Source organism: Desmodus rotundus, chromosome 1 (assembly GCF_022682495.2).
Source record: "Desmodus rotundus isolate HL8 chromosome 1, HLdesRot8A.1, whole genome shotgun sequence".
NCBI lineage: Eukaryota > Metazoa > Chordata > Mammalia > Chiroptera > Phyllostomidae > Desmodus > Desmodus rotundus.
In genome coordinates this window covers 94,965,438-94,992,675 of record NC_071387.1, presented here as the reverse complement: position 1 = coordinate 94,992,675, position 27,238 = coordinate 94,965,438, and the positions used below count along the sequence as shown (strand labels likewise).

The 27,238-nt window shown below is 49.5% G+C and overlaps 1 protein-coding gene across 4 annotated transcripts; it reads left to right on the top strand.

Annotated features, from left to right (window-relative positions):
* Positions 1-1,758: 1,758 nt before the first annotated feature.
* Positions 1,759-26,679, top strand: ITGAD (integrin subunit alpha D). 4 transcript variants are annotated; one of them, XM_045195444.3, is made up of 31 exons: positions 1,759-1,836; positions 2,040-2,168; positions 3,932-4,037; positions 6,411-6,514; positions 6,650-6,720; positions 6,840-6,954; positions 9,476-9,606; positions 10,343-10,458; positions 12,868-13,021; positions 13,121-13,271; positions 13,475-13,548; positions 14,765-14,894; positions 15,004-15,146; positions 15,306-15,446; positions 15,542-15,751; positions 17,430-17,560; positions 17,693-17,850; positions 17,989-18,143; positions 18,871-19,002; positions 19,090-19,163; positions 19,380-19,521; positions 21,714-21,830; positions 21,921-22,000; positions 22,088-22,171; positions 24,056-24,134; positions 24,264-24,371; positions 24,485-24,568; positions 24,771-24,884; positions 25,326-25,427; positions 25,689-25,799; positions 26,303-26,679. In XM_045195444.3, exons 2-31 carry the CDS (start codon positions 2,123-2,125, stop codon positions 26,399-26,401), a joined length of 3,462 nt encoding a protein of 1,153 aa, XP_045051379.2. In that variant the 5' UTR covers positions 1,759-1,836; positions 2,040-2,122; the 3' UTR covers positions 26,402-26,679. The 4 variants fall into 4 exon arrangements, with proteins under 4 accessions (XP_045051379.2, XP_045051380.2, XP_045051378.2 ...); XM_045195445.3 differs by having other exon boundaries at positions 1,760-1,836; positions 10,313-10,458; positions 25,748-25,799; XM_045195443.2 differs by having other exon boundaries at positions 1,760-1,836; positions 10,313-10,458.
* Positions 26,680-27,238: the final 559 nt, after the last annotated feature.

The window sequence follows — 27,238 nt, the reverse complement described above, 5'->3', positions numbered from 1 at the left end:
GGGGTCAGAGCCTTGGCACCTGCAGCGCCCAGCCTGGGAGAAAGACACTTTTATGGCAGTGTGTGGTTTTGGCAAGTATTTGCTTATCTTCTTGCAATTCACCCTTGTTGTTCTTTAAAAATGACTAGGAAACAAAAATCTTTTGCTGAGACAAGTGATAATACAATTGAAGCAAAGGTGGAAATCTTTACAGTTGCTGAAATCAGCACAGTTAGTTAGCCTTAAGACTTGCTTGTGAAGGGAAGTCCAAAATTAAAGATTATGTGTGAAAGGTAATATCATTCAGGATTTTGTCTATTAGATGAGGTAAGATGGAGGTGAAGGACATGAAGAGATCTTTAAATTTGAGGATTTAGGAAAATTGTCAAAAAGTTATTTTGAGGTTCTAGACACAGAGAGATCACAGACCCACAGAACTGATGACAGGGTGCTGTTTGCTATAGACCCCTTAGCACAAGAGGGAGAAAGCTATTGTTCAACTTAGCCTTGAGTGTTAAAGAACAAAATTCAACCAAGCACATTTGAAGATCTAATTGGCTTTATTAAGTGATTCATGAATCAGGCAGCATCCCATGTAGCAACTAGATGTGTGTTTGGAGCAGTTGTACAAAACACAAAGTTTTTTATAGGAAGAAGGATGAGGCGAGGGAGTTATTAGCAAAAGAAAAGAAAGTATTATTTTTAGACCAGGACTTCTTTTGAGTTTAAGGGAAGGCAAGCGGGAAGACTGCCTCTTCTTCCTTTTGGAGGGATAGAGAAGGCCCACATGACACGTTGCCTTACTGGTGCTTAACCAGAAACTTCCAGACTGGTTAATTAAGGATATGTATCTGGGAGAGGTTGAAACTGCAATTAAATCAGGATTAACTTTAGGTTTGGTATCACGGGCTTTCGGCCCATGAGACCGGGGCCTGTAGTTTTCTCAACAACAGTCTTTGCAGGAGGTAGGAAATCAGCCTTGAACCAGCAGTTGCAGTCTTCGGCCCATTCCCTGCAAGGGCACCATCAAGGTCCTTCCCAGCGTCTAACTGATTTCTTCTGTCCACTAAATATCAGCTCAAATAAACTGAGTTAACATTTTCATTTGGAAAACTATTTTACATTGTCTACAATTGATGTTTAATCTACATTTTAAGTGTTAGAAATAACTCATATATATAATACTTAAAATAATATGCCATTGTTAGGGATTTTGTCATCTATTTTAACCTTCTAAGTCTACTCCTGGGCTTTTCTATATCAAACCTTTTTTCATGTTTTAACAAAACATTTATTTATGTTTAATTGTGTAATACTGAAATCACACAGAAAATTACAGAGAAGAAATAGCAACCACCCATTTATCTACCCCTCCCTGATTTAACAAATGTTAAAATGTTCAGTACTATATGTTAAATTGAAAAAATGTTAGAAGTTTCCACTCACCCTACAGACACAATTACTCTTCTGATTTGTACCTTCATAGATTAGTTTCACCCGTTCATATGAAAGGACTCATACTCTATGCATTCTGGTATCTGGCTTCTTTCATTTATGATAATGTTGAGATTAATCCCTGTTGTTGCATGCATTGTTACTGCTTGCTCCCTAGTAAGTCAATTTTATGAATTTACTGTTTTGGTTATTCATTCTCCACTTAATGGGACCTGCTTTTTTAAACAACACCCTCATCTATGTCCCTCCTCCCCTTGCCCCATAACCCCACTACCTGAGGGGTGTTGCTGCCACTCTCCAGGCTCACACCCATGTAGTAGGGCTTCATTCGTTCCACCACTTCACTCCTATGCCACCTGGTTTCTGAGGCTGCCGGGGACCTACCAGAGAACTATCCCCTGGGTACCAACTGGGTTTCAAGGGCTGGGAGGGTGGTCTTCTGGGACAGCCAGGTTCTGGAGAATGAAGCCAGAGATGTGGAGGTGGTGGTGGTGGGAGAGTATGGGAGATTTTGTCCAAGGGTGTCTTTGGCTTTTTTGCCCCTGCCTCTGTTCTGTGCTTAACCAAAGACTTCCTCAATGTGCTCTTCCTCCTCCCACTTCAAGGCCCTGAGTAATTATTTTAATCCCTGCCCAAGACACCAAGCACCCGTCAGCGCACTGTTGCTCAGCCCTGCACTTCTCCTTCAATGCACTGCTCTGTGATGGCCCTTGGAATTATGCTCTTTCTGAGTGGTGAGTGGGGGCCCTCTGTGCTGGGAGAAGCCTTGGGTGGGGGGTGGGTAAGGCAGGGTGAGAGCTGGTGGTCAGCTCATATTGCTCTCAAAAGGAGCTGAAGGCAGGGGAGTCATCTAGTGTCCATGGTCTGGTGTGGAAGGAGGAATGACTTGGAATCTGGGGAGGGCCATGACCTGAGCAAAAGTGAGGGAAGATGGGTTGGTGGGTTGTTCTTGGCCAGAGGATGAGCTGCCTCTCCACATTCCCCAAGGCATCCCCCTCTCTCTCCCTGGGGCCCTCGTGTGCGTGCTGTGTGGGTGAGAGGAGTCAGCACCATACTGCATGGAGGGAAAGGCCACAGAAACCACCAGCGAGGGGAAAAGGTTGTGTGTCACCTCCTTGGTTCTGCGTTTCCCCCAAGTCTTGATTTCAGGTTGGCTGTCCCACTGCTGCCAAGACAATACTTTGGAAGTTAAAAACTGTGTCAGGACCACATTCATGTGTCATTTAAAAACCAGTTGTGTGTCACTTAAAAATCAGACTTTATACAAAAATCCAGATTTTCAGCTTCTCTTGAGGAACGGGAATGTTGGGCAGCTCTGGCAGTCTGGTGATGGCTGTCCCCTTCGGAAGGGCCACAGTGTCTCAGTGCCCGTCATTCTTTGGTGCTCACACCCACCCACTTGACTCACTGATGTCACCTGCCTGGCCCTGAGGCATTTGAGTTGGAGACCCTTGGTATCTTGCTACCAAGGGGCTGCTTCCAGATTCAGAAGCAGAGTCATTCTTTGAGAGGAAGACATAGGATGTGAGGCTCCCTTGCATGTGGCCACAGTAGGGTCCCAGAGCCCTAAACATGTGGCCTCTTCCCAGAACCCTGGGGTTCAGGCATCTGGACCCTCCTTGTCACTGCCCAGCCTCCTGCTTGGCCTTCCTTAGAACTTCCCTCATCTTGGGGTTGGAGTCTCTCAGTCAAGAGAGAACGCAAAATTCTGGGAGGAATGGGCAGGAAAGGTGGTTGCTTGGGAGTGGAGGAGTAAGAAAAAGCCCTTGAAATGTAGAGGGTTTTCCCCTGAGGCTTTCAAGCCTAGCCTCCAGGGAAGAGCCAGGGATCAGTTAAGGATCAGGAGAGAGGATGGGAGCCCTGGCTGTGCCAGTGGCTGGGCAGCTGTGGGTCAGTCAAAAAGTAATACTTCGTCACCTGCCAAGGGCCAGGCACTGCACCAGACTCTGAGAGGGAGATAGGAAACATGAAATTTCAAATAATTAATCACAGAATTCCAGGTGTACTCTCCGATCTGGACCTTAGGGGTCTCTGTATGATGAAAAGACAAAGCAGGACAGTATTTAAACACAGTGACCATGTGCCCTGCTTTGCCTGGGGCAGTTCCAGTCCCCCTGGTAAAAGTGTTAATGGTGTCCCCTTTACTTTTAGCAGGTCTCCATTTAGATAGTAAACTGTGTGGTCATTTTATCTTTAAAAGACATTCCTGATCTAACATACTGGGAGGTGATGGACCTAATTTCAGGTTATGGATATCCTTTGAATCGTCCCTGAAGGAACATTTTTCTGGGTGGTTGTCTTTTGCATTGTCTCTGATTATTTTTAAGGGAGGGAGAGGGACAGGAACCACACGGCTGGCAAAACAGGAAACAAAGAAGATGGACAGAGGGGAAATCAAGCCAGAGTAGGGTGGCATCAAGATTTCAAGAAGTCGGGGGTCCAGAAGAGTGGGGCTTCTCTGACTGTCCTTTCCACCCTACCTCCCCATATTCCTCAGTTCTGGCTTCTTATCGTGGGTTCAACTTGGATGTGGAAGAGCCCATGGTCTTCCAAGAGGATGCAGCTGGCTTTGGACACACCGTGGCCCAGTTCGGCAGATCTAGGTAGGCCCCACCCACTCCCTTCTCTTCCTCACCCTCATCCTACAGGCAGGTGGCTGCATGCAGCAGCCCAGGAGGAGTCCTGGGAGAAGAGCAGCATAGGCGAGAAGCCTATTCTCTCAAGGCCCCTGACACCACTACTAACTATTTACAATCCCAGGACAGGCCACAAACTCTGGGCAAAATATGACCCTGGGAGAGAGGCCTTGAATCTGCCCTCCAAGGCTGGCTTCTTGGCATGTGACCAGTGCAATTGTCTCTGCACTTGGGTCCCTGCACTTGAAGTACTGTTTTGCTGTCTTCCTCTTAAAATAATTAATAATTTAATCTTTGCACTTGTGTTTTGTAAGATCTATGGGACAGTGGAGGTGCACTGGGAGCTTTGGGGCCCTGGTTCACGAGTGGTCCAGCCTCCCACAGCCTCTGGGGGAAGGGTTCTTAGCTGCCTGCTTCCCCACCCTCACCTAGTGACTGCTGCTGACTTTGGCCCCTGGCATGAGCTAGGCAAGGTCACGATGGGCTTTGCCCAGTCCTCTGAGGATCTGCGCTGGCCCTGTGAGTATCCCTGGGCCAGCGGGAGCATGAAACTGAACAGCAAACAGAAAATACCAGGACGGATAGAGAGGGAGAGACCTCAAAAAGAGGGAAAAAACTTTTTTTCAAGACAAGAGACCTTATATTTTAATTTTGCATTGGGACTGGCAAATTTCATACCTGGCCCTGACTCAGGAGTGCACATTCCCAGGGCCCAGAGACAGACCCAAGGAGCTGAAGTCACAACTTAACGCAAGCATAACCGAAGTCTGGACATTTGGTGATTATATCTAAGTGTATTTCCAGTCTGGACCTTAGGGTCTCTGTACAGTGAGAAGACGAAGGGAGAGATCAAATCCAGGAAGGAATTCCAGGAAGGCTCCACAGAAGACGTGGCATTGGCAATGAGCCCGAGAGCACAGGCAGATGCAGTTGGTCAAGAAGGGATGTAGAGAAGTCACTGAGTTCTAAATGCCCATCCCTCCCCCTTCCTCACCCAGATGGCAGGCTGGGGACAAAAAAGCAAGTGCCAGGCACCAGAGTTTTGTTTGTTGTTGTTGTTGTTGTTTGGTTGCTTTGAAAGATAACACACAGACTGAAAAGTAAAAATCTAAAAGTCCAACTCAATGACTTTTGCGTATGTGTGTACCCAGGTAACCATCACCTAGATCAGCATGGAGATGAAGAACATCTCCAGCCCCACCCCACCCTTGAGTCCCCCTGGGACTCCTGGGGCCCCTCCTGATAGACTCAACACCCAACAAATCTGATGATAGCCACTGTTCCACTCCCATCCCCATCGATTTTTGTTCAGGCCCTCTGTCTTAAAGAATGAATATGAAACTATTGATTGGACAGTGTTCACCAGTATTTATAATAAAGTAAATAATATATATTAGATGACATTCTGATTGTTACAAGGTTATTGTTTTTCCTGGTTTCTGCTGAATTGTAGCCCAAATACTAAAACAATTGAGCCCACATGTGAGGAATGAGTTGGGATAAAGAAAAACATGCAGAATAATAGTTTAAGACTAAACCTTTGTTTGTGCATTTATACCAGCAGGTCCCGAAATGCTACATCTATTTAGGTTTTTTTTTTTTTAATCTATTTAGGTTTTCATCAGCAATCTTAAACACACGGGGGTTTCAGCTTTCCATAGAGGAATGTTTCTGTGGACGGAACTTTAAATACTAATTTAACTAAGACTTGCTTGGTTAATTAATTAAAACACACCAGTATTTGTCTAATTTTCTTATCTAAGTTGGGGAGGTTGTTGGTAGTGATAAATCTTTTTCCAAAATTAAAAAATTCTCTCTCAAGGAGTTTTGCAAATAAACTATTGCATTTAAATGACTATAGATGTAGATGTGGATTCTGGTATAGCTGTTTTAAATGGTCCAATTTAAATTTTTATATTATATTTTTATCTAATTAATTACAGAGTCATCTATTTGTTTCAAAAGTTTCCTACATCAGAAAATTTTCCCATTTAACTTGACCTGTTAAGTTAAACCAACCTGTTTCTTGGGTGTCTGAGAACGGCGGCGCTCCCAGAAGCAAAATGTGCTTACCCACAGTTGGGAAATTTTTGTTTTGCATGATTTTGTTTTTGGTGAATGTTAAAAAAAATTTGTTTGCATAAATATGCATATATTCATGCCTCCCCTCCCACAGGAAGCAGTGTGGTCCTTGGCATTTGTGGGTTAAACTCAAGCCCTGATTTTTGAATAGCCTCACAAGTGCCAGATGCCAAGAGCACAGTTTCACTTCTCTTTCACACCCTGGAGTGCCCGGTGCCCCCACCCCTCTTGCAACTATCTGTCATGTTGTTCCTCTAGACTCCTGGTGGGAGCCCCCCTGGAGGTGGTGGTAGTCAACCAAACGGGAAGGTTGTACAACTGTGATGCTGCCTCTGGCCTATGTCAGCCCATTTCACTGCACAGTGAGTGATTTGACCCAGGAATCAGGGCCCTCAACTCTCCTACACCTGAATGCCCCCTCCTCAGCCTCCAGCCCAGATTCTTCCCCCAAATAAGAGTGTGCTTGTGAGTGTGACCACGGGTGCCTTCCCTCTCAGCCTCCCCACAGGCTGTGAACATGTCTCTGGGCCTGTCCCTAGTGGCCTCGATCAACCGCTCCAGGTTGTTGGTGAGTTCCCTGGGCCACAGGAGGGTCAAGAGGGGCTGGGACCAGAGAAGGCTGGGGTTGGGGGAGAAGAGGGCCAGTGTTCTGGGGGCCCCCTTGCCTATACAGGCCTCTGCACCCAGGCCTGTGGCCCGACCATGCAAAGAGCCTGTGGGGAGAACATGTATGTAGAAGGTTCCTGCCTCCTGTTGGGCTCCCAGCTGCAGATTATCCAGACAGTCCCCAGTGTCCAACCAGGTAAGTCTCTTAGAGATAGCAATTCTGTGGGAGCACATGCTGGCACTGAGAAGTGAGCAGAGCGTGAAGCCCGGGTCTCTGCTTCTTCAACTGAAGTGGCCACTGAGCTGCCAGGAGTCCCCTAACAAACTCTTTCTCTTTTAAGGGCAGCAAATAACAAGGCTGTAGGAAGTGTGCTCCAGTTTTGCCAGCACTGACGTCTTCCACAGAGTGGTATGGTGCCTGAACACATTGCAGAGGCATCTCTCCACCTAAGTTCATTTTCTGTGTCCTTGGGCAAGTGGTTTCATTCCCTGGGTCTTAGTTTCCTCATTAGTAAAGTGGCGCTAAATAATCAAGGTGCTTGCGAGGATTAGAAGAGTTAATATATAGAAAGTGCTCAGACCCCTGCCTTGCACAGAATATATGACAGTCATTATGACTGATCTAGCTGAGGACAATATAGACTAGGAGGGAGATATAAACTGCCTCCTCTGTGGCATCCGAGGGGATAACAGGCCCCGAGTGAGGGCCGGGACCACTCCAGGTGCTAACTGAGAACATGGCTGATGCCAGGTGTGGTGGGCTTTTAGCCAAAGGAGAAGCAGCAGCAGAAATGTGCCAGACCACACTGTGGGAGCAGAGTGTACAGAGGGAACAGAGAGTGGAGGGGGGCTTCAGGACTCTGGGGGCACCGTGCCCTCCCTGCCTGGGATGTCTGTGTAGCCAGGGAAGGGATGTGGCACTTAAACACTAGGAGGTAAATGTCTTCCAGATGTCTCTGGGGCTCCCGAGGCAGGGTGCCTGATGAAAATGGGACACAGGCACATAAACCTGGTGTAGGCAAGGCAGGTTTGCCTAAAAGCAGAAGGAATGGTGTGCCACACAGTGTGGGTGCCTGACCTTGCTGCAAGCTCACACGGTCCTGGGTGGTGGGTGGGAAGGTCTCCGTGCACAGGTGAGAAAACGGGACAGAGAGGTGGCTTCCCGCTGGTAGGAACTGGAGAAGTTCTGAGTTTCAGCTGACCACACCTGACTGGCTCAGTCCTTTTCCAGAAGACACTCAATGACAGACTACTGTTAGAAGCCCAGTGGGTACAATGAAAGGAGCAAGAAACCGAAGTGACTTTTGGGAGAGAGCTTGCTTGGCCTGAAAGAGGGTATGAGGGGTGGTTTCATGATGCAGCTAGAAAAGTGGGCAAAAGTGCAAGATATGGTGACAGAGAACACCAGCTACCCAGCTGTGGGAGAATGACGGTGAGAAGGGGGAGCTTCTGAGCCTGCCATTTGGGTGGCTGGATTTCCTGGTCCTGAAGGAAGTAGGGAGGGAAGTGATCTTCCTTTCTTCTCAGCACCAGCTTGCTGAGTGGGCGGGTTGGGGAAGGAACTGCCACAACTCTGCCTCAGCCTCAGTACTGTGGTGCCGATCTCCCAGAGCCTGGAAGCAGCACAGGATGTGGGGTCTTGCAGACAAGCCCCAACCCCCCACATGAGTGTGGGAACAATCGGAAATGTCTTATTTGTTTGTGCTTATGGCAGGGCTTTCCTTCCAGTGTGGACTCCACAAGGCAGGGACGGTGTCTGTTTTTAAAGCTATGGTCTTGTGTCATACTTCCTGTGAGAGTGTGAGGAGAGCAGGCCTGGGCAGGCGGAGAGGGTGGACTGCAAAGCCATCAGACCAGAGGCCTTGGCCTGGAGCTTGGAGCTTGGAGTCCAGACTGGAGTACGGCTGGATGCAGGTTGCCCCCAGGCGCAGGAGGTGCAACTGTGGACAGGGCAGCTAGCTCCCTTTACGATGGGGGGTGGTTCCTGCGAGAGACTCAGTTGGATGCCATTGACAGCCAGTTCCCTGCGGCTGGAAAAGTGCTTCTGTCCTGATAGGGATCAGGTGTGGGTGGCACACCCAGCATCCCCTGTAAGTGTGTCTTTCATTGGGCACACTTACAGGGCCTGGCACGTGGTGCTGATGGTGATAACAGCTACCCCTTTCTTAGACACTTTGTGTTTGTGTACATAGAATGCTTTTTATCCTTGCGGTAATCCCACATAATAGGCACTATTATTGTCCCTATTTTGCAGATGGGAAAACTGAAGCCCAGTGAAGTTACATAATTTGCTTGAATGCACCCCTAGTAGGTGGCGGGGCTGATTTGAGCACAGGCATGCTGGGTCCAGAATGCACACTCTGAACCACTCTGCTGAATTGCCTTCTCCTGTGCTCTATGACATACTTAGAGTGTGTCTTCAATAAATGTTTGTTGGCTAAATGATTGAGGAACCCACTAGGCTCCTGTCCTGTACTTCCCCCTTCCCCATTTTGGGCCTTGTGGGAAGAGGGGGGAACCAGGGACCCCGCTGAGGGGAGAAGGTGCTGGAAAAACAGACTTGGGTCTCTTCTGTGGAGGGGAAGGGAAACAGGGTGGGAATCGACCCTTATGGTAAGAACAACTCCCTGACTCTTTGGAGTGGGAAGGCTTTCTGGGTCCCAGGAGATGACTGGGACTCACACATGCATCTCTGATTTTTCCCTCTCTCTCTGCAGAGTGTCCAAATCAAGAGATGGATATTGTCTTCCTGATTGATGGCTCTGGCAGCATTGGCCAGAGTGACTTTAAGCAGATGAAGGACTTTGTCAGAGCTGTGATGGGCCAGTTTGAGGGGACCAACACCCTGGTGAAGACTGGGTCCCCTTAGGCCAGGGGAGTAGGGTGGGGAAGGGTCTGCTTCTGGCAAAGACAACCTGGGCAGGGGGCACGGCATTGCTGGGGGTAGCTGCCTCAGTGGACCTGTGCCATGATGAGGCTAGGGTCCAGGGTCAAGGTACGGTCCCAGCTCAGGGCCAATTTGAGCCCTGACCCGAGGTGTCTCCCCATTGCATTTTACAGTTTCCCACATGGTGTATTTGCTGTTTAAAAGCCTTGAAAAAAATAGTAAAATAATTTTGTTGTGAAATTTGACTGAAGGTAACTTGGCCAAATAATTGATGATTCTTTATTATGTTTCCGTGTAACTCATGACTTCCTCATCTTATCATTTTATTTCCCAGTGATTCATGTATATGTTTGTACAAATTATTGAGACATGAGGAAATATAGCCTACAAATTGATTTCATTGTTATAATTTTTTAAAATTTAAGTTTAACAAATATCGTGGTTGGCAAGGCTATTGCTTTCTAATGAAAGAAGCATTGTTTGATTTTGATTTTCTAGTTTTCTTTTTGGGTCATTTTCTTTTCTTCTGGGTTTCAGTGTATATTTACTGGGCCTCAAAAACACATGGGCCATGGTTTTTAGACCCAAAATTATTCCAAAATAAAAAGCTTATTAAACACAGAAATGACAATTCCTGAGCCCAGGGCCCTCCTCTTGGCCTCTGCAGTTCTCTCTGATGCAGTACTCAAACCTTCAGGACATCCACTTCACCTTCGCCAAATTCCAGACCAGCTCGAGCCCTCAGAGCCTGGTGGATCCCATCGTGCAAATGGGAGGACGGACGTTTACAGCCACGGGAATCCAGACAGTGGTGTAAGCTCCCCCGCTGCTGCCTGTGGGATCCCTGCCACACCGCTTCCTCATGCTGGGGCTGCGCAGCCCTTTTTCCAGGCTGAGGGAGGCTCTGGGGACAGGGGCACCAAAGGGAGGTGAGGGGGCTTCAGGCAGAGTCCTCCCTGGAGTGTTTCTGTCCTCCTTGCTTACTGCATTCCCCCTGATACAGGACAGGACTCCTCTGCCCAGTTTTTCCCCTTTGCCTGGCCTTAAATTGGCTGGACCCAGAGTGCACCTGGGGCAGCCAGCTCGTGGGCTGTGGTTCAGACACATTTGTGTTCCATGCTGGCTCCCTACTTACTATCTGGGCAACCCTGGGAGTTACTGACTCTTTTTGACCCAGTAAATTGTCAAATGAGGATAAACTCACAACTTGGTTGTAGGATTAAATGAGGACTAACATGTAGGAGGTGCTCCTGCCCCGAAAGTGCTGGATAAATGGTTGGGGTTTTATTCAGAGAAAGGTGCAGCCCCTCTTTGCCTCCTTGGCAGCGACTCAGGAACTGTTGCCAAGTGTCTTATTTGTGTCTTTCTCTCCACTCCCGCCCTCCCTCCCTTCGTTCCTCATCCATACGTGCCCTCTGCATTAAGTGGGTGCTTATTATGTGCCTGTTCAGCGTTGGGTGCTAGGAGGCCCATGAAGAAAATGGCTTAGGTGGTGAGGCCGGAACAGGAGAACGTGGTTCTTGTGTGAAAGAATGGGGCTGAATGTCTGGGGCCCTTCACGCCCTACACACTCCTGGGTGCTGCTCTGGAGATATGCTGAACAAGGGATGCCTCTGCCAAATGCACCGTCTTTACTCCTAGTGGCTCTCCTGCCTTGGGCACTGGCTCCTTGGGACCAGACCATCCTGAGAAAAGCCTCTCTCTCCCTTGAGTTAGACTCCGCTCGTGGTGTTGTCCCTTCCTACTCTGGAGCTCCTTCTAGTGGTGGCCGATGGTGTGGTTTTCATCCATGCCCGCCTGCTCCCCATCACCCAGAACTGCAGGCCTCCTGCTCCCCAGAGCCAAGTCCATGTCAGGGCTGGACTCAGCTCCTACCTGCCACTGACTGGGGTGGCGGGTGGGGCGGTTAGACATGTTCTTACAGAAAAGACAAAATGGCAATAACATTAAGGAAACAATGGGGAACAACAGTCCCTCTAGCCAAACACTTCACAGTACATTAGCAACAAAGAGAAGAACAAATGAATGAATAAATCCCACCTGCAAAGCAGTGTCATTCCCATCCTTGTGTTTATACAGATATATTTTATAAGTCATAGTCAGGATAGAAACTATTTTCAACCTGCCTCTTTTTCATGTATATAAATTTTTTCCACATGCTTCTACAGCTTTTCTTGTTTCCTTTGAAAGGGCTGTGCACTTTCCCACCAAGGACCTGGGTCATGATTTGCTATAACACCTTCCCTGACATTGGACATTTAGGTTGTTTCCGGTATTACATTTGGCGTGTGTCTGTAAATTCCGAGTTTGCAGAGCTACATGAGCATACAGTTACATTTTTAATAGTTTGTAACAACTACCATGGAATTAATGCTTTACCTCTAGGCCCTTCACTATTGTAAAATCTTGACCTTATTTGACCCTCAGAATAATATGATACTATTTGTCTCAGTTATCTATTGTTGCCAAACAAACAACTCCCAAATTTAGTGGCTTAAACAACAACTCTTATTATTATTTTCTTGATACTGGGGTCCAGCTGGCCAGGTGGCCTCTGAGGCTGGAACGTGGGAGCTTCGTTCCCCACTTGGCAGGATTGTCTGGAAGGCTGGGCTCAGCTGGGCTGTCTGGGCCTCTAATCTGCATGTGGTCACTCCATGGGGGGTCTGTAACAGGGTAGCTAGACTTCTCTCATGGTGGTTCAGGGGCTCCCCAAAGTGCAAAAGCTACTGAGCCTTCTTAGGCCCATAACTGGCATGGTGTCACTTCCATTGCATGCAACTGATTAGAGAAAGTCACAGGCCAGGATCAGTATGGGAAGGAAATCGAGTGAGGCTCACTGGGGGCTATCTTTGGAGACCAGCCATGGCATACCTCCTATTCTTGTCTTGCATGGAGAGCAGCAGAGGCTCAGAGGGATAAAGTAACTTGCTCAAAGTGTGTATGACTCCAGAGCTCCTACTCAGAACCATCCCACCTCCTGGGAATGAGGTTTCATAGTAGATGGAATTTTAGGAACAAGGAATAGAAGTCTCTTTATTATTGGTCTTACTAGTAACTGTCAGTATGATTTTCAAAAAGGGTTGAATTGATTTCTTAACATGCCTGACAGTATGAGGGTACCAGGACTCCCCAATATCTCCAGATGAGCTTCTAGTGTTGCAAACAATTTCCAGAATCAATGCCATCTCAGTAGAGCCGTCTCCCTTTCTTCCCTGACAGGAAAGAACTATTTCATAGTAAGAACGGAGCCCGCAAAAGTGCCAAGAAGATCCTCATTGTTATCACAGATGGACAGAAATACAAAGACCCCCTGGAATACAGTGACGTCATCCCCCAGGCTGAGAAAGCTGGCATTATTCGCTATGCCATCGGGGTGCGCTCTCTTCCTCATGACTCCCCCACTCTCAGCCTGCACCTCACCCAGGCAGCAAAGCTGGTGGGCTTCTCATCTTCACCTGCCTCTCTGCTGCAGGTGGGTGATGCCTTCCAGGAGCCCACTGCCAAGCAAGAGCTGAACATGATTGGCTCAGCGCCCTTGCAGGACCACGTGTTCAAGGTGGACAACTTTGCAGCACTTGGCAGCATCCAGAAGCAGCTGCAGGAGAAAATCTTTGCAGTTGAAGGTAAATGAGGAAAAGGCTTGGGTCTTGGAATTAAAGCGGTCCCAACCCAATTGTGCCCTGTGGTCCTGAAGGTCCATCCCTATTCACAGCTTCCCCCAAATTGTTCCCCAGAACCCAAGCCCCAGGCCACATTCTCCCTTGTCTGCTCTGAGTCCTTGTGGTCTCATGGCTTCTGGGACCCTAAGTGACCTGTTTCCTCACAGGAACCCAGTCGAGGACAAGTAGCTCTTTCCAGTATGAGATGTCACAAGAAGGCTTCAGTTCAGTACTCACAACGGTGGGTGGAGCATGTGCTTGACAGACAGATCTCAGGCACTAGCCTGGGCCAGCCATTGATTGGTAGGTAGCTAGGACCCGGAAGTAAACAGGAAAGCAGACCCTCTCTTGAAGCTAACCATCTATTCAGGGTGAGACAGACATTCAGGGAGTGTATGTAGGTGCTGGGAACAAGGTAGAGAACAGGATAGCCAAGGTTCCTTCTCTAATGGAGCATTTATCTAGTGGGAGGAGATGACAGACAACAAACAAAAGACTTTCAGATTGGGACTCCAAGTGTTGGGACAGAGTAACACAGGTGGTCAGAAGAGGCCTGAGGAGTAATAACTGAGGCTGAATGATGACAAAGGGCCAGCCTTGGGAAAATCTGAGGAGAGGAAGCTGTAAGTACAGGAAAAAGCAAGTGCAAATGTCCTGAGGCAGGAACAAGGTCACTGCAATAGGGAGTTGGAAAGGCCAGCATAGCTGGAGCACAGTGAGCTAAGGGCAGCATGGAAGGAGATGGCCATGACAGGTGGGAAAGGCCAGACCATACACAGACATGACAATATAGCATGCCTTCTCCAGGGTAGGGGTGTATCCAAAATACCTAGAGGGATTTGCTTCAAAATAATTTGGGGAGGGAATGCAGGGGATGTAGAAATGAAACAAGCTTGGTCATGAATTTATCAGTGGTATTTATGGGTTCATTATACATTTCTTTCTACTTTTGTTAATGTTATAAATTATCCACAATCAAAAGTTTGTAAAGTGAACAGTCTGCAGAGTAGGAAATGCCTATCATATCCCAAGGGAACTGAGGAAGCCCCACAGAGGAAGGACTTGGGCCTGATTCTTCCAGAGAGAGGAGTTGAGTCTCAGAAAGAGGAGAGAGGGGTCCGGGTCACAGGCCTTGATGTATTTGGGAACAGAGGGTAACCGCACATGTTTGATTGGGATGCAGCCTAGATGCCATCCTAAGGGGCTTGGTGACAGAGAGCCATCTCCCTTTGCCAGAAGGATGGGTCTGAGGCAGTGGGCGAGAGGCGATGGATCTGACTGGGACGGAGCAGTGGGGACAGACCGACAGATGGTAGGAGGCAGGGACACAGGCAGCTTGTGGGGGCTAGGGAGGAAAAATAATTCCAAATTATCAGTGAAGTCACCGTCAGGGATTGTTTTGCAATTGCTGTCTCTTCTCGCTTCCCCTGCTCAGCCCCAGAATCCTTTCTCCCCAGGATGGACCAGTTCTGGGGGCTGTGGGGAGCTTCAGCTGGTCTGGAGGTGCCTTTGTGTACTCCCCAAATGGGAGTCCCACGTTCATCAACATGTCTCAGGAGAATGTGGACATGAGGGACTCCTACCTGGGTGAGAAAAGGCTTTGGTTGTGAGGACAGGTGGGACATGAGCTGCCTGGGAGGGGAAGCCCAGGGGGCAGGAGGGTGCGAGCCTTTGTGCTGAGGCCTGGCCCCCTCAGGTTACTCCACTGAGCTGGCGCTTTGGAAGGGGGTGAAGAGCTTGGTCCTGGGGGCCCCCCGCCATCAGCACACCGGGAAGGTTGTCATCTTTACCCAGGTGTCCGGGAAATGGAGGCCGAAGGCTGAAGTCACAGGAACCCAGGTTGGGTGTGCAGGAACATGAGGGTGGCAAGGTCTCCAGGGGTGGAGAGGGAAGAGATGAAGGGGTTTTGGGGCTTGTGCCTGGGAGAGGCAGAGATTGGCCCAGAGGGCTGCCCCTCTGGTGGGGGCAGACAGGGTGACTTCAGTCTCTGCCCTCCAGATTGGCTCCTACTTTGGGGCCTCCCTCTGCTCCGTGGACGTGGACAGAGATGGCAGCTCTGACCTGGTCCTCATCGGGGCTCCCCATTACTTCGAGCCCACCCGGGGGGGCCAGGTGTCTGTGTGCCCCTTGCCCCAGGGGGTGAGTGACTGATGACCAGACCTGTGCTGGGTGGGGCTGGGTGTGGGGTGGAGGGGTTGCTCAGGTTGACGGATTGCATTGGTTTTGTTCTGCAGAGAGCTAGGTGGCAGTGTGAGGTCATTCTCCGTGGGGAGCAGGGCCACCCCTGGGGACGCTTCGGGACAGCCCTGACCATGCTGGGGGACGTGAATGGGGACAAGCTCACGGATGTGGCCATCGGGGCCCCGGGAGAACAGGAGAACCAGGGTGCTGTCTACCTGTTTCATGGGACCTCAGGACTGGGCATCAGCCTGTCCCACAGCCAGGTGAGGCCCTGTTGCAGATCCTGTCACTACCACCACCTTCTCCTTGCTTCCCCTGGTCTTCCACACTGCCACCTAGAAAATTCTCTGTTATCACATCTTACCTCCTTTGTCTACCACTGGGCATCTTACAGTCAGCAAACAAAATCTGTGGGATTCTAGAAATGGAAGTATTGACTGGTACATTGTCTGCTTTGTCTAGAGACTTGATACTTGAGTAGGTTCTCCACCCAGGGCTTTTAATCCTCCAGCAGCTTTACAAGGTGCATAGGCCAGGCATTAGCAAACACATTTTGGAGATGAAATCTGGGGCCTAGAGAAGGTAAGCGCCTTGACTTGTCCAAGGTTTGTAGTGGATCAGGAATGGTGATGAGAGGCTCCAGTCTGACTTCTAACCCACTGGCCCAGACCCTTGGCGGCTCCCTGTTGCCTGTCAGTTTAGGTCTGGTTGCTCAGCCTGCCTGTCCACTCACCCCTGCATCTCCCTGGATGCTGCATGACTTCATTCCCCACTGCCATGAGTAACCCTGCCAAATGCCCATCTAGGCAGGAGCCTTCACCCAGTGGGGCAGGGTTCCCTGAGAAGAGAGGGCTGCTTCCCTCGGCAGCAGTCAAGGAAGCCTCAGTTCAGACACAGACAAAGGATCTGAGTAGACATTTCTCCAAAGATGATCTACAAAGGACCAATATGCACGTGAAAAGATGTGGAACATCGTTAGTCGTCAGTCACCAGCAAATTGAAACCACAGTGAGATGCTGCTTCACACCCACTGGGACGGCTGGAATGAAAAAGACAGATAATAACAAGGTGGGAATGTGGAGCATTTGGAGCCCTCATATACCACTAGTGGGAAGGTGAAATGGTGCAGCTGCTTTGGAAAACAGCCCTCAAAAGGTTAAACGTTGGAGTTACTGTATGACCCAGCAGTTCCACCCAAGGGGACTGAAAACATATGCTCACACAAAAAGTTACACACCAAATGTCCATAATAGCGCTATTCATAAACACCGAAAGGTGGAAACAACCCAAATGTCCACCTACCAATGAACAGATGGATAAAATGTGGTACAGTCACACAATGGAATATTCTCCAACGTAAAAAGAAATGAGGAACTGACACATGCTACAATACAGATAAAACTTGAAAACATGCTGAGTGAAAGAAGCCAGGCACGAAAGACCACTTATTGTGAGATCCCACTTATACTAGACCTGCAGGACAGGCCAATCCATAGAGACCACGTTGCAGTGCTGTTCTAAGAACTATAGGAATTCATTCATTTGCTACTTACAGCTGAACTCTGAGGTATTATTATCCTCATGTGAAAGGTAAGGAAAATGAGGCCCAGAAAGATTGAATCCAGGCCCAAGGCCTCATGGCTGGGAAGAAGAAGAGCCAGAATTGGAACCTGAGGCCAGATGAAAGAAAAAATGAAATTCAGGTCACCAGGCCAGTCTTTCCATCTCCACTGCTTCTATTATGTCTTAGGAATCTTTCTTTTTCTCTAGTCCTCATCACCCCACTCCACTTCCTCTTTTTCAGGCACTTTTCTTGGTGATCTCGTTTCACTACTCACCCCTTCAGTCTCCCACATTGCTACTTCCCCATTCCTCTTGTTGCTGACTTCCAACTTGTTCCTCTCGCCCCCCAAACTGCCTTGCCTTTCCCTCTCTGTGCAGAGGATCACAGGATCCCAGTTCTCCCCCAGACTCCAGCATTTTGGACAGTCGCTGAGTGGGGGTCAAGATCTCACCCTGGACGGACTTGTGGACCTGGCCGTGGGGGCCCAGGGGCACGCACTGCTGCTCAGGTGAGAACCTCCTTGCCCAGACACTCCCCAGATGGTCTCGAGGTCTACCTAGGACACCACTCTCCACACTTCCATCCGAGTTTGCCCTCCTGAGACCAAGGGCTTGTCCTCAACTCTGCATTCTGCCCGCAGGACCAGACCTGTGCTGAGGGTGTGGGTGAACATCCATGTAACACCTGCAGAGATTGCTAGGTCTGTGTATGAGTGTAAGGAGCACACCTCCTCTGGCCAGGAACTGGGTGATGCCAATGTCTGCCTTCGCATTTATGGAAGTCCCAAGAACCGGCTGGGTGAGTCCTCTCTGGCTCAGGACAACCTGATCCCTGGTGTCCTCCAGCTCAGGACTGCTGTCTCCTGCCGTGCCCTTCTGCCCACCTGGCGAATTCCTGGTTCTCTCAGCCCTCCCCATCCCCTGCTTTCCCCTATAGGTGACCTCCAAAGCTCTGTGACCTTTGATTTGACCCTGGACCCTGGCCGCCTGAACCCCCGTGCCATTTTCAAGGAGACAAGCAGTCGGAGTCTCACTCGTGTCAGAGTTCTTGGGCTGGGACGGCACTGTGAGGATGTGAAGTTGCTCCTTCCGGTGAGGGGGTCTGGGAGTCCTGGGGATGGAGGCGATTCTGAGGTTGGCAGTGGGCTGGGCGGGGAAAGGACTAGGTGTGCTCTGGTCCTCGTGCTGGCTCAGCACCAACAGGGCACCTTGTGTGCAGGAGGGGCTTAACTTTGTTAGCCAAATGAGTGAGTGGATTAGCAGGTGAGTGAATGAAGGGATGGATGTGTTGGCTGCAACTGCCAGATATCACACATCTAGATTTCAGGAGAGAGCGTGACTGCTTCAGAGAACTAGCGGGCAGTGGGCTGGGATTCTTGTATTGAGTTGTTCCTTTGAGGCAGACCCTGTCCTGGGTGCCAGGGACACAGCAGAGGACAAAACAGTGCATGCCCAGGGGGAGAGCTGGAGAAATGGCAGAAACAATCAAGTTTCTAGATAACAGGCATCAGGTAGCAATGAATGCTGGGAAGAAAGACAAAGCCAAGGAGAGAAGCGAGGGGTGTCCAGAGGCCTCTGGGAGCAGGTGAAGTTTGAGAAGAGCCTGAATAGAGTGAGCCTGTGGGAGGCTGGGGGAAGGGGAGCCGAGGCAGAGGACAACCACAGCAGAGGTTCTCATGGCAGGATCAGCGATGAGTGTTTAATGAATGCAGGTAGGTGTCATTGTGGCCCCATTTTACAGGTGAGAAGACAGGACACAGCTAGTGATTGTGAGGCTGCCTTCCTTAGCCACCTGCTCTCTCCCATGTCTGTCTTCTAGACTTGTGTGGAAGACTCGGTGACCCCCCTCACCTTGCGTCTCAATTTCTCCCTGGTGGGCAACCCCATCTCTGCCTTTGGAAACCTCCAGCCTATGCTGGCTATGGATGCTCCCAGATACTACACAGCCTCTGTGAGTCCTGGGGTCGGGCTCTGCAGGAGGGAGTGCAGGTGTGTACTCCAGACCTTGAAGAAAACCCCGCTTTGCCTTCCCTCTCAGCTCCCCTTTGAGAAGAACTGTGGAGTTGACCACGTCTGCCAGGATGACCTGGGCATCTCCTTTGGTTTCTCAGGGTGAGCTTGCGCCTCCTGAGACTTGCCCTGGTCTCCCAGCCCCACCTCCTGGAATCTAAAGCTCCTGCTTGGCTATCTCTAACACTTCTATCCTGTGCTCAGAAACCAGACACCCTACTCCCCATGTCTCCCCACCTCCCCATTCTGTGTTTTATCCCCAGACCATTTCTAGCCCCCGTCACAGAATCATCTCCTGCTCTCTACCCCAACACCTAGCATGAAGACCCTGGTGGTGGGAAGTAACCTAGAGCTGAACATGGAAGTGAAAGTATGGAATGATGGGGAGGACTCCTATGGAACCACAGTCACCTTCTCCTACCCAACGGGGCTGTCTTATCGACGTGTGGCAGGCAGCCAGGTATTATTCCCTCTGGGGAAGGAAGTAGCTTATGGCTGGCGATCAGCAGAGACTCCTGTGCTGGGTTAAAGCTCGGGCTGGGGCTGCCATTGCTCAGGAGCCTCTTGTGAACCAAGAGGTCTGGGCTGATCATGGTTGGACAGACAGGGTTGTGCTCCTTGGGGCTTGCTTCAGCTCACGTTGTGTCCAATCCTGGGCATCACATGTTTAAGGACGCTGACCATCAGGAATGAGTTCCCAGGAAGAGGCTGATGTGGAGAGAGAGGGGACCCTGCCTTAAATTTCTTTGTATTCCACATCATATCAATATTCTTCTTTTAAAGGAAAACCTATCTTGGCCTTCAATTATTTTAAAACACTGTCCCGTTAAATGTATCAGTGACTCTAGCAGGGGTGTTCAACCTTTTGGCGTCTCTGCGCCACACTGGAAGAAGAGTTGTCTTGGGCCGCACATTAAATACATTGAGACACGTAATCACAAAAAATCTCATGATGTTTTAAGTAAATTTATGATTTTGTGTTGGGCCCCATTCACCTCCATCCTGGCCTGAGTGCAGCCTGCGGGCCACCGGTTGGACACCCCTGTGAGTCTAGATCATGTCTTGGCATACCTTTTCGATTACAGGCTAGAAAATACACATTTCAGCTTTGTGGGCCACACAGTGTCGTTCACATCTACTCAGCTCTGCTGCTGCAGAGGAAAGCCGCCACTGACAATTTGTAAATGAATGAGCATGTGCATTGCAATGAAACTGAACCTGTAAAAATTGGTGGTGGGCTATCGTTTAGCGATCCCTGCTCTGGCAGACAGGACTAGGACCGTGGCCGTCAAAGTGAACCAGAATTTGAAGAAGAATTATGAAAAATGTTAAACATTTATGAGAGTATAGAGTAGATCAACACACCTCTCAAAAACTTGTCTTCCAGATCCATCAGTTATCAAGTTTTGCTACATATATTTCATCTGGCTTTTCCCCTCTTTGCTGAAGTATTTTAACACAAACCCCAGACTTCACGTCAGTCCTCCCTATTTCACCCCATGGTCTGGACAGTCCCCACATCCTACATGGCCCAGTGCCAATATCACACCCAGTGAAATGAATGAGTCCTGGTATTTAGACCATTATCAAGTTTCTCTAATTGACTCAGAAGTATCTTTTACACCTGATTTATTTGAACCAGCATATTAACTAGGTCTACACATTACATTCGGTTGAGTGGCCTCTTACGTCTCTCTTTGGCTAGTACTACCAAAGGGATCATATTTTGATTAACCTTTGAAGGGATGCACTAGAAGTGGCAAGGCCTAGCTGCGTGAGGGGTGAGTGCCCTATCACTGAAAGTACTTCTAGACATATCAACCAAGTGCAATATGTGCAGCTTCCTTGGATATTTACTTCACAGATGAGCTGTAAGATTACAGTTTTGGAGACAAAGTACGGAAGACTGAACATGACCTGGATATTAGCTGATGTTAAGGAGTTATTGCTAATTTTGCTGGGTGTGATCTGTTGAGTCTTGTGGTTATGTCAAAAATGCCCTTATCTGTTGGTAGTATACATGGAAGTATTTCTGAATGAAACTGTGCAATATTCGAAACGTGCTTTCAATTGTCCAGAAAAAAACGTGGAGAGCAGCTGAATAAAACAAAAGTAGAGCCCTGAGCAGTGTGGCTCAGTTGGTTGGGTGTCATCGTGCAAAGCAAAAGGTCCATCGGTTTGATTCCCTCCGGAGCAGGGCACACGCCTGGGTTGCGAGATCAGTCCCCAGTCAGGGTGCATATGAGAGGCATCCCACTGATGATTCTGTCTCATGTTGATGTTTCTCTCCCTCTCTTTCTCCTTTTTCTCCCCTCTTCCTAAAAGATTAATTAAAACAAAAGTAGAAAACTGTTTTAAGCTGAGTGATAGGTACATGGGGGTTGATTTATCTAGCCTCTCTACTTCTTAGTATGTTTGAACATTTCCATAATAGAAAGCCTTTTAAACATAACAATAAATAAAAAGGGAGAAACTGTAATAAATCTGAGATTTCTACATTAGGAAGAAGTTTGACCAGATAGTGTCTAAGTTCTAAGGATTTTTTGAAAACATGACCTCAGGGTAGATTCCAGGAAACTGTCACTACTTTATGGAGTCTCTTTGGAACACTGACAAACGCTCACCTGCCTATTCTCACCTGCCTTTGCTTAGAGCCAGCTGCAGTCACGCTCCCTGCACCTGACCTGTGACAGCGCCCCAGCCAGAGGCCGGGACAGCTGGAGCACCCGCTGCAGCATCAAACACCTTATCTTCCGTGAGGGTGCTCAGGTCAGCCTTCTATCCCACTTCCCTGTTCCCACCCAGTCTCACTACTCGGTGTCCTCTGTGCCTCCAACCCCCTGCCTGCCTCTTCCTCAGATCACCTTCGTGGCCACCTTTGATGTCTCCCCCAAGGCCATGCTGGGAGACCGGCTGCTTCTAATGGCCAATGTGAGCAGGTGAGCAGGCCCAGGCTTGGGCAACAGCCCCTGGAGCCCCGCCTCCTCTTCAGGAGCACTTGGCAATGGCTCCTCCTCTTTCTCCAGTGAGAATAACACCCCCAGGACCAGCAAGACCACCTTCCAGCTGGAGCTCCCAGTGAAGTATGCTGTCTACGCCGTGATCAGCAGGTGCCACACCAAGACCTGAAAAGGGTCTTCTCCATCATTCTGATGGGGCTCAGGGAGATTCTCCGTCCCTGCAGCCCCTGAACGTCTGGGACATTTAGGTTTTATCACTACCCTTTCAATTGTTAGGTGACAACTCTAGTAGCACTTACTAATCAATCATCGAGTGTTACTGTGGGCTGGCTGTGACAATAATAAGATTGATACTATCATTGCGCTCTACATTTAACAGAGGTTGCAGTTTCAGAATCCTTTCTCCAAAGCCCCAAGATTGTCCTGGATTCCATCAGAGATATGAGAGGTGTCTCTGTCTTCAAGGTTTTTACAGCCTTATTGGGGAGCAAGGTTATTCTGCAGCCTGAGGTGGTTAAGGCCTCCTGTCAGGGGAGGCCCCAGCTAAACATTGAAGGGTTCTGTGGCTTTGCACTTGGCCCTTGGCATTATTGGGGCGGGACAGTTCTTCATCTCAAAGAACAGATTTACAACTTGCAGGGCTTTTAAAGCCACTCCTCCTGCCTTTCCCAGTACCCTTTGGGAAGGATAGGGAGAAATAACCTTCCTGCTTCAGAGGCAGGGTGTCAAGGAAGAGCCTTCAATGCTGCCAGGAGAGGTGGATGAGAGGGAGCTGAGGTGTTTGAAACTGGGAGTCAAGTGTGAGCACGACGCCTTCCTAGTATTTGCTGTGTTTCAGGCGCAGTGCTGTGGTTGCTTTCCACGAATGTGTTTGATGTCAACAAAGCCTTATTGAGCTTCTATCTACTATGTGTAATCTCAACCAGACATAAACCCCTGCCCTTGTGGGATGTATGCACTCACGATATGTAATAGGCCCACGTGACTTAGAATGGGGATATTCCCCCGCTACTTGCACACCTGTGCCTCTTTAGATAGCCTCCTCCTGCCCAGAGCTTCACACTGTCATCCACACCTACACATTGGTGTCTCTTGGCAGCCCAGCCAGTTGCATGCTCTGAGCTTTTTGCTGGAGCTTGCACTGGGGTTAGCACACCTTGCAGGACACTCACAGGGAGAGCACACCATGTCTAGGCATGTGTGGCCCTACAGCTCAGCTGTCCTCTGCAGGCGTGACTCTATGGGAAGGCGCATTCAGAGGGGCGCCCAGGACGAGACTGGGCATCTTGGGGAGCCCTTTGGCAGAGCTGGATGTGACTTCAGAGTAGGAGTGGTAGTCTAGACTTTGGACTGCCAGGCAAAGGACAAGGGCCCAGGGAACAAGGAGGAGCAGAGGTGGAATCAGCCACCCACATGAGGGGCCATGGTGGCCACTGGGTCTCCAGGCACGGGTTTCTGCTGGCCTGAGGAGGCGTTGTTACACTGAGACACAGTAAAGAGCCTACTGTGGGCTCTCCCTCCTTCCCCTCTAAGCCCCAGGTACAGAAAAGCCAAGGAAACAGCTGAGAAGAGTCCCAAGGCAGGCCCGTGGGACACCAGACAGGTGCAGTGACCAGCAGACATTTGTCAACAGTGTCAGCTTGAGTCTCCCCAAACCTGTGCTGTGCCACACTCCCAGCCACACCCTCTGTGCCCATGAAGGCCTGGAAGGAAAGCAGGCACAGAGAGGGAGGGCAGGCCCTGGCTGCCACTCCCCCAGTGAGTCAGTGGAATAAGTCTCAGTCTCTTTCACTGGACCTCCTGCCCACCCTCACCTGGCAGTTTCCTCTGGGGACAGCTTCTGCAAGTGCCTTGCACCCAGCTTGAAGCTCAGCCCTGCTCCCTAAGTCTTCCCAGTACCCCAAGTCAGACACAGACCTCATTCCAGGGTACCCCAAGGCCCCAATGACCACCTGTCCTGTCATGCTCTCAGCCAGAGCCTCCTCAGGAGGCCCCTATAGGCTTCAAATCCACCCATGTGTCTCCTCTCCCCAGCCATGAACAATCCACCAAGTACCTCAACTTCTCTGCCTCTGAGGAGAAGGGAAGCAGCCTGGCCCAGCACAGATACCAGGCGAGTAAGAGCATGGTGTCTCCAGAGAGATGGCGACTAGAGCACGGGCTGGGGCCGAGCCCAGGAGCCCAAGACGGGGGAGGGATGTGGGGTTTGGCCTGGTCTTCACCCTCACTGTCCTCTGTGCAGGTGAACAACCTGGGACAGAGGGACCTGCCTGTCAGCATCAGCTTCTTGGTGCCTGTGGAGCTGAACCAGGTGACTGTGTGGACAGGGTTGAAGATCCTCCACCCCCAGGTACTCAAGGACTGTTCATGGCTCCTTCCCTAAAGCCCTTTACCTGGATTTCCTGTGACCCTCATGAATCTCTGATGTCCCCACTGAGATGCTTGCTCTCTGTGTCTTCCTAGAACCCATCTATTCAGTGCTCTGCAGAGAGAATGGTGCCCACAGAGTCCAACTTCCTGACCCACATTCAGAAGAATCGTGTGCTGGTGAGGAGGGCTCTGGCTGTCCCCACTTTAAGCCACACATCCGAGGAATCTAACTCAGGAGTCTGTGTGACATTCAGATGGATGTCTGCTGAACAGCTTTCCTGCATTCAGATGTGGCTTCTCCCCTGAAATCAGACAGTTTAATGCTACCCTCTGCCTTCAAACCCATCTCTCTGGCCTGATGCTACTTTTTGGTCCCTAGGACTGTTCCATTGCTGACTGCCTGAGGTTCCGCTGTGACATCCCCTCCTTTGGCGTCCAGGAGGAGCTTGACTTCATCTTGAAGGGCAACCTCAGCTTCAGCTGGGTCAGCCAGGTGTGTAAGGGTCCCCCTTATGGATGGAAGAACAGGGGGATCTTCACAGTGGGGGGGACGGGACGGAGGGGTCTGTGGGTTTGCCACAACTGAGGCCAGTTGCTCGCACCCTGGCCACAGGGGTCCGAGCCCCATGGAGGCAGAGGGCTGCTTATCGCAGGATGCAGGTGTCCTGCGGGGGTCAAGGGATGGCATGGGCACTCCCTGGGCGAGAGAGGGCGCCTGGGCCCCGAGAGAGCCCACGGGAAAATCCCCAGCCCTGGCCCCAGTGGCTCCTGTGGCCTCCCCAGGCTCCCCTGACAGAAATGAGGCCACCGTCCCTCCCCCAAACTCAGGTGGCACCTGTTAGGTCCGTGCCCATCCCCCATCAAGCTAGGACATTTCTCTGACTCTGAGCTTCCCCCAGGGCTAGTTCCCCAGCTCTCCTGCTCTCTTTTGCAGACATTGCAGAAGAAGGTATCGGTCGTGAGTGTGGCTGAAATCACGTTCGACAGATCTGTGTATTCCCAGCTTCCGGGACAGGAGGCGTTTTTGAGAGCTCAGGTAGTGACTGTGGTAGACAGTAGCCTGGTTGATGAGAGGGCTTCTGATGTTAAATCTGTGTTGCTGGTTTGGGGGCTTGGAAGCCCAGAGAGAGGAAGGATGAAGGTCCCTAGGCAGGACACTTGTACCTAAACACATGTGTGTCTGTATCTTACCTCTTGGTGTTTGGCCTGGGGAAGCAGGGGAGAAAGATGGAAGTTGGAGAACCTGAGTAGAGTCTGGGAAAGCAAAAAGCCTGATACTTTCTGATCCCTAAATCAGATGGAGATGGTGCTAGAAGAGTATGAGGTTTATGATCCCATCCCTCTCGTTGTGGGCAGCTCTGTTGGTGGACTGCTGCTGCTGGCTCTCATCACAGTGACACTCTACAAGGTGAGTGTTTTCATCCAACACTTCACAGCATGGAGCCCAAGCCCTCCCACAGATAGGATTGTATGTATAGCAGGAAAAACTCAGATAATAGAGTCAGGCAGGCCTGCGTGCACATATTGGCTCTGTCTTACTGGTGAATGTTAAGCAAGTTGCTCAGCCTCTCTGGGTTTGTTCCCCATTTTTGAAATCATAATAATGATTTCACAGGGTGCCTTACCTTACAGAGTGCCTGAAGCAAGACAGAAATGAGGCCACAGTCTGTACGCAGTCCTGCCTGACTTCAGAATCTGTGTTGTTCTCCTCTGGATTATGTGTATAAGCACTATTCTTGTAGATACACAGGAAACACAGTAGATACTCTAAACATGATAGCTATTGTTCGCATAAGTGTTCTGGCACACAAGTACAAGTCAGCTAACTTCCCTTCTCTCTCAGCTTCTTCCTTACCCTAACTTTCTTCCCTGCCCTCTTACCCAGATTTTCTGATTTACTTCCCTTCATAGCTTGGCTTCTTCAAACGTCAGTACAAAGAAATGCTGGATGACAAGCCTGAAGACACTGCTACATTCAGCAGGGATGCCCCAAATTTGCCTTTGTCCTAATAATCTACTTCCCTGTTTATCTCTACCCCCATGGGCAGGTCTAGCCCTAGCCTATGTATCTACTTCTGTGGAAATAGCTTCTGCATAGATCTGGACTGGCCTGAGCAATTTATGAGGTGCTACACCACCTTCCCAAGGCCTTCAAAGATTTTTTTGTTCTTACATATCCGCAAAACTTCTTCAGTGATAACCCACTTTTTACTGAAGCAGGCATGATGCCAGCATAAATTTTCTTATGTATGAGAACTGTCACATTAAACAAGGATGTTTATAATATATTTTCCTTTTATGGAAGAGCTCTAATCCAGGGCCTGAGTGCCATCGAAGGAAGGGCTGGGTAAACCTGTTTGTGGGTATCAAGAAAGTTCTCTCTCTTTCTCAGGTGACTGAGGCCCATGATCATCTTCTCTTAGTGGTGCTGTGAGCAGTGTCAGGGAAGGAGGCCAATGGAAGTTTTTTATGTTCGTTGGTAATGGGTTTCAGCCCAGGCTTCACCCTCCTTGGCAATCAGTGAGCAGAGTGTCTTAGAAGGTGAATGAAATGTCCAGAGCTGGTTTGAACCAATATCCCTCTTGAATGGGGTCCCCAGAAGCTAGGAGAGCCAGGCTTCCGGAAAGGAGCATCTGATTTCCCAAACGAACACAGGATACCCATCCCATCAAAGGTGGTCATGAAGAATGACCAAAATATCCCACACTCGTAATTAGGTCGTGAAGCCTCACAATATAGGGCTGTAGACCCTATGTTCAAAATCAGGGTGGTTTCCAGTTAGTGGGAATTTACACATTCATTGTGAAAGCCGTTTAGAGCCCAGAGCCCCAATTATTAATAGGCGAG

Excerpts from the sequence above, each read along its gene's own strand:
- ITGAD (XM_045195443.2), top strand. The coding sequence starts at position 2,123 with ATGCACTGCTCTGTGATGGCCCTTGGAATTATGCTCTTTCTGAGTG. Across the intron at positions 22,172-24,055 it reads GTCTACGCCGTGATCAGCAG|CCATGAACAATCCACCAAGT; the intron begins GTGCCACACCAA and ends TCCTCTCCCCAG. Across the intron at positions 24,372-24,484 it reads TGAAGATCCTCCACCCCCAG|AACCCATCTATTCAGTGCTC; the intron begins GTACTCAAGGAC and ends GTGTCTTCCTAG.